Source organism: Mixophyes fleayi, chromosome 4, assembly GCF_038048845.1.
Source record: "Mixophyes fleayi isolate aMixFle1 chromosome 4, aMixFle1.hap1, whole genome shotgun sequence".
In the NCBI taxonomy this organism is placed as follows: domain Eukaryota; kingdom Metazoa; phylum Chordata; class Amphibia; order Anura; family Limnodynastidae; genus Mixophyes; species Mixophyes fleayi.
Window position 1 is genome coordinate 36,193,030 of NC_134405.1, and position 6,556 is coordinate 36,199,585.

Below are 6,556 nucleotides of genomic sequence, written 5' to 3' on the forward strand. Positions count from 1 at the left end.
GTGTCTGAAATCAGAATGTATTCCAAGATGAAATAATCAAAATTTCTTAATTATGTACAATCCATTGTCAACAGCTTACAAACAACGTGTAAAATGTACATTCATATAATTTTGGTATAAAATATATTTATTTTTTCAACAGGTGGATTAATGAGCAGGATTCCCTCTAGCAGCAGAAGAGGACACCCATAGAACGACATTCTATACTGAATATCTGAGTCACCCACAAGTCATATCCACTACAGAAGTCAGCTCTTATAAAACTTGAGGATTTACAAAAGCTATTTTCATTTTCTGAATAGCAGCAGCCTTCTATAGCTTGTAACTTAATAAACACACAATGAGTCTCACAGGACAGAGGCCATATCAATGCTCTGAGTGTGATAAAATGTTTACACGGAAGTCAAACCTGATCATACACCAGAGGATTCACACAGACGAAAAGCCATTTTCATGTTCTGAATGTAGTAAATGTTTTAGTGCCAATTCAAAATTAATCCTACACCAGAGGAGTCACACAGGAGAAAAAATGTTTAGTTGCTCTGAATGTAACAAGTGTTTTACTCATAAGTCAGATCTTGTTACACATCAGAGGATCCACACAGGAGAAAACCCATTTTCATGTTCTGAATGTAGTAAATGTTTTAAACAGAAATCACACCTTATTAGTCACCAGAGGATTCACACTGGAGAGAAATCATTTTCATGCTCCGAGTGTAGTAAATGTTTTAAACAGAAATCACACCTTATTAGTCACCAGAGGAGTCACACTGGAGAGAAGTCATTTTCATGCTCCGAATGTAGTAAATGTTTTGGGACCAATTCACACTTAATCCTGCACCAGAGGTTTCACACAGGAGAAAAACCATATTCATGCTCTGAATGTAACAAACATTTTCGTACCAATTCAAAATTAATCATGCACCAGAGGATTCACACAGGAGAAAAACCATTTTCATGCTCTGAATGTAACAAATGTTTTAAACAGAAGTCACACCTTGTTAGACACCACATGATTCACACTGGAGAGAAGCCCTTTTCATGTTCTAAATGTAGCAAGTGTTTTAACACTGATTCACACCTTGTTAGTCATCAGAGAAGCCACACAGGAGAGAAACCATTTATATGCTCTGAATGTAACAAATGTTTTAAACAAAAGATAACACTTCTTACGCACCAGAGAAGTCACACAAGGAAGTCACTTGTTTCCGAATAGAGCATGTATTTCATAGACAAGTTAACTTGTTTAATCATTATAATATTCACAAAGGAGAGAATCAATTTTTATTTACTGGATGTGGCAAATGTTGTTTGTAAAATCAAATATTTTTTAGACTGGAACGTCTACCATTGAGACTTAGGAATTTTTCCCCTGGGATGGTCTCCCTGTAATTGAGAGCAACTGTATACCAACCATCAATGACAAAGAAGTCCCAAGGTGTCATGTGGTTTATTAAGATACTAATGAAGTTGAATGTTTTTTATTATGTTCTTATTTTAAACCAGTAGCACATTTAAAGTGTCCATGTCACTTACACACAGTGGAGGTAATTTACAAAGTGCATTCGATTCACTCTGCAAACCGATTAAATAATCATGAGAGGGACTGGTAATAGGGGCTACAACCATATCTCTATCTTCGTTTCCTCCCACTCCCCTTTTTGATCCTCTTCAATCTGGTTTTTATCCCCTCAACTCCAATGAAGCCACCCTCACTAAGGTCCCATCTAAGTGTTTTTTCATCCTGCTTATCTTTCTAGACCTCTGCACAACTAGACACCATTGACCACCCTCTCCTCCAGCAATCCCTTCTCTTCATTAGCTTCTGTGAAACTGCCCTTATATGGTTCAACTGCTACTCACCATCTACTCCTTATGGGTCTCTAGTTCTGTCTCTATTTTCCCTCCTCTGCCACTACCTGTCACCATCCCCCAGTAATCTGTTCTCGTCCCCCTGCTCCTCTCCCTCTATAATTCTTCCCTCTGTGATGGTATCAGCTCCTTTGGCCTCCATTACCATCTCTATACTGCTGTCACCCACGCAAGTCCCTCTTTCCAAGTGTTTTCTTTATGTTATTTTACAGGGTATAATAGTGTAAGCTTGCTGCCTGTACGTATACAATTTTATTGCTCACGTACATTTTATTTTATTTTGCTGGTTGTCAAACTCGTTCTAGTGCCTTAGAAATAAAGGATTTTTTGAAAATTCCATGTGACGATTATTTGTCTGTCAACCCTTTTATTACATTGTTTGGAGTTCAATATGGAGGTTTTAAATGTATCCAATTTAAAGTATAGGATGAGACGTAATCTCTTCCAGCTCTGAGCTGGTGCAAAACTCAGGTCCTTATGGAGACTGGAAATGGTCGTGCACCTTCCACACAGCAAACAACAGCGAGAGTGCGCCGATGGCCATCTTGAACCGCAAAATGAAATTTCGTCTCTGCAAAACAATGTGCACTGTATGCTTACTCTGTACTGTGTGCGGAACACCCTCACTCCTCCCAGGTCCTCTCCTTGCCATGTACAATCTTCAACAAAGTTGAATGGAAATAAATAGGTGCACATTGGTTCTCAATATTAAAGGATATTAACTTTTAAAACGTAACTTTTATTGTTTAGATTAAATCAGCGATATATAAAAGTATATATTCAATAAAATCAATGTGTGTAATTAAAAGTGACTGGGTGCACCAGGTAACTTGCCTTAATATAATGGGGAGTATAATATATAATAGAGTTAGAGTAATACCCACATTTCATATCTCCAAATACATTGGCTGTGAATAATCTCATTAAATGCATATATGATAATGACACCAGTGTTATTCACTATTCTCTTGATCAGCTTTAGTAATACACGGAGATGATTTGCTATCTACCTAGAGAGGCTCTACACTAACTAGGATTTGTTGGAGCGAGTCATAGTTTCTATTTTACACATCTGATGTGGATGGTCTCGTGATTATATATAGCAGTAACATTAATATTACTCGCTAGTCTCTCAATTAGCTCCCATTCATCTTAGATACATATACCCCATCAGGTAAAAGATAGTCTCATTTGTTAGATATGTAGTGGTAGTGCCAGTATTGTTTGTTATACTCTCAATCAGCTTCCAGTTATGTAGTGGTAGTGGCGCCAGTATTATTAATTATACTCTCAAACAGCTTTCAATTATACAGCGGCGGCTAACTATCTGCCTACAAAAAGCTCCAGAATATCTCTGGTTTTGCTGGAGCAATTTCTCGTTTCTTCTTTCCCCTAAGGTCAAGTATAATCTAGTGCATCCAGCGATAGAACGACTCACGTTTCGCTGTGTGCTTATTCAAGGCAAGCCGAGAGACTGTTCTTACAGTTAATAAATACTGTCAGTGTGGGGCTAACCTCATGACGTGAGGGTGTCTCCACCTATCAGAAAGAGTGTTATCAAAGTGATTGGCATAATATACAGCCAATCTCTGATGGTTACAATCCCAACTCCTCCCATTCGGATTTCTATTGGTCCAAATGCATTGCATTGCCGATAATAAGGAACGGAATAATAAATAAACTTAATAATACGGCTTAATAATACGGGATTTACTATAGTTGCTACTAGGTCTAGCAGATCTTAATCATAGATGATCAAGTAAGCCATAATTAATCACGATCACTAAAGATCAGTGGGTTAGATCTATATATTGTTTTTGGTGATATAGAATTCAGATATGTACCATAATAAAATTATGAATCAAATTAAAACAAAAAAGAAAATAAAGTGAAAATAATGTGCTATGATGCCAAAAAGTGTTGAAGATAAGGTATTAAAGTATCCAAATGAAACTATAATAAGGGATTGTTAGATCCAAAGTGAGGTAAGTGATGATGTGACTAATATTAATAGTGTGTTATTTTGTTATAACATATTCATTAATTTGTGCAATAATTGTTAATATTTTTGAATATTTTTATATTTAATTTTTTTAAATTAATTATTCATTGTTTTTTATTTTTATTATTAATTAATATTTAATTTATATATTATTATTTTATTTTTCTTACATTTTTTACATTTTTAGTTTTTATTTATATTATTTAATTTATTACTTTTCATTTTTTTGTTCTTTATATTAGTTTTATGTGATATTAAGTGACAAAAACTATATTATAATAATAATGACATTTTTCTTATTTTAACAATTACATAAATTCAAATTAAGTATACTCTTATATATGTTTCCCTACAAGACACTAAATAGTGTAGATTATATATAATTGTAACTAAATCATTAAGAGTTTATTGAATTTTTATATATATAACTCATTATGTAACTATAGTTCCACCCAGATATATTAATATTGGCAGTTAAAGTCAAATAAAAATTCTGTATAATGGTCCCTTGCATAATTAATTATGGCTGCGGTTCCACCCAAATGTATCAGTATTAGCAAATGAAATACAGTGAGGGTCCATATGATAATCCATTTGGATTTAATTATATCACTCCATCAATCAGAGAAAAGATGTATAATTATTGTTGTCATTTAATCCCTTAGGATTAATTGTCCCCATTAAAAAGATTATTTTCGCGTCATGTTTCAACAACATCTGTTTAATATCGCCACCTCTAGTTCCAAGATTTATTTTTTCCATTCCATAAGCTACTAAGTATTTTGCGTTGTTGTTATGTGCCTTTAAGAAATGTCTGGCTACTAAAGTTAAAGTTTTCATTCTCTTGGTATCTTGTTCGGCATTCCAAATGTTGCCTACATGTTCTAGCAGTCGATGTTTAAAAGGTCTGCTAGTCATCCCGATATAGCTTAACTCACAAGGACAGGTGAGACAATATATGACACCTTGTGTGTCACAATTAATAAAGCTTTTAATGGTGTGGCGATTAGCAAATTTGTCCACAAATTCGTAGGTCTTCTTTGTATACTTGCAGGCTTTACATTTCCCACAAGGGTAAAATGCAGTTATTGTTTTCTAATTGTCATCTGTTTTGAATTGTCCTGAAAATGACTATGTACAAATAAGTCACGTAGATTCTTCGATCTCCTCCAGCTGGTAAGTATTCTGTTTCCCATTATCTCTTGAAGATCTGGATCTAATTTCAAGATGTGATTATGTTTTTGTAGGATAGATTGAATTTGCTGCCACTGATTGTTGAAGGTACTAACAAATCTAATGATTGTATTTTCTGATTTATGTTGTCTTTGTGGAAGGATTAAAGAATCTCTTTTAATAGTTCTAGTTTCTCTATATGCTTTTTTGATCGAATTATGGCTATACCCTCTTTTCAGGAGTCTTTCACGTAACTCCTTAGCTCTTTTCTCAATAGTAGCTAAATCACCACAGTTTCTTCTCATACGGAGAGATTCTCCTTTAGGGATACTACGAATTGTAGAAGGGAGATCAGAGCTAGATGCGTGGAGAATACTGTTTGTTGCTGTTTTCTTCCTAAAAATGTCACTAGAAAGTTCTTTCTGATCTGTAACGGAAATTGTAAGGTCTAGAAAGGTTATCTTGTCAGAATTGATGTCAAAAGTGAGTTTAAGATTAATTTGATTGACATTCAGATGGTTAATAAATCTTATGAGAATCTCATCTCCTTCCCAAATGAGGAATATGTCATCTATGAATCTTAACCATAAAACAACATGCTGTGTGTAGATCTCATTTTCGGTGGTGAACACTATCTCTCTTTCCCACCCTACAATGAAGAGATTGGCATAGCTTGGGGCACAAGTCGTCCCTATTGCCGTGCCCCTCACCTGTAAGAAGAATTTGTCATGAAATGTAAAAAAAGTTCTTTGTCAGGACAAATCCTAATAGGTTTAGAACAAAGCTATTATGTTCATTTCTCACTTTGGACTTAAACAATTGTCTGGCAGCTTCTAAATCTTTTTGATGGTCAATACTAGTGTATAGAGCCTCCATATCACATGTACATAACCAAGTGTTCTCATATACCGTGATATGTTGCATTTTACTAAGGACATCTAAGGTGTCTTGTACAGATGAAGGCAAGAAGAATTCAAATTCTCTCAAATAGGTGTAAACATATATACTAGCTTTCTCCGTTAGGTTGTCTAGACCTGAAACTATTGGTCTGCCGGGTGGTCTTCTCTCATTTTTATGTACTTTTGTAAGTACATAAAACGTACCGCTGCTTCTCACACTAATGCAGCTGTATTTATAGTTCTGTAGAAGCAGTGAGGTGATATTACTGAGCAGATCGGACACTTGCACAGGTTCCGTCAAAATTCGCTGAACAAAGCTGTAACTATCCTATTTTGCCCTCTTGTGCTCAGTTACTTCTCCTTGGGAACCTCCAATTTTATTACTTACCTCCTTTGTCATCCACCTTAAAAAACTTACTTTGAATCTCTAAAACCTTCCACTTCCTTATTGTCACGGATCTCAAACAGAAGTACAGCTAGGAGTCACGAATTTGGTGAAAACACTCAGTGTTTATTTGCAGAGAGGTATTAACAACAGGTAATAAGGAGCAGTGATAAATACCAGGTTCCAGCTGATGCAGAAAGTAGCATGAATGTCCAGCAACAATCA

At 35.1% G+C, this 6,556-nt stretch overlaps 1 protein-coding gene across 1 annotated transcript in view; it reads left to right on the forward strand.

Annotated features, from left to right (window-relative positions):
* Nucleotides 1-1,216, forward strand: part of LOC142150611 (uncharacterized) — a 42,603-nt gene extending 41,387 nt beyond the window's left edge. Inside the window, exon 6 of the mRNA XM_075205810.1 lies at nucleotides 361-1,216. Coding sequence (XP_075061911.1) covers nucleotides 361-1,216 — 856 coding nt within the window. The remainder of the gene's footprint in view (nucleotides 1-360) is intronic.
* The last annotated feature ends 5,340 nt before the right edge of the window (nucleotides 1,217-6,556 follow it).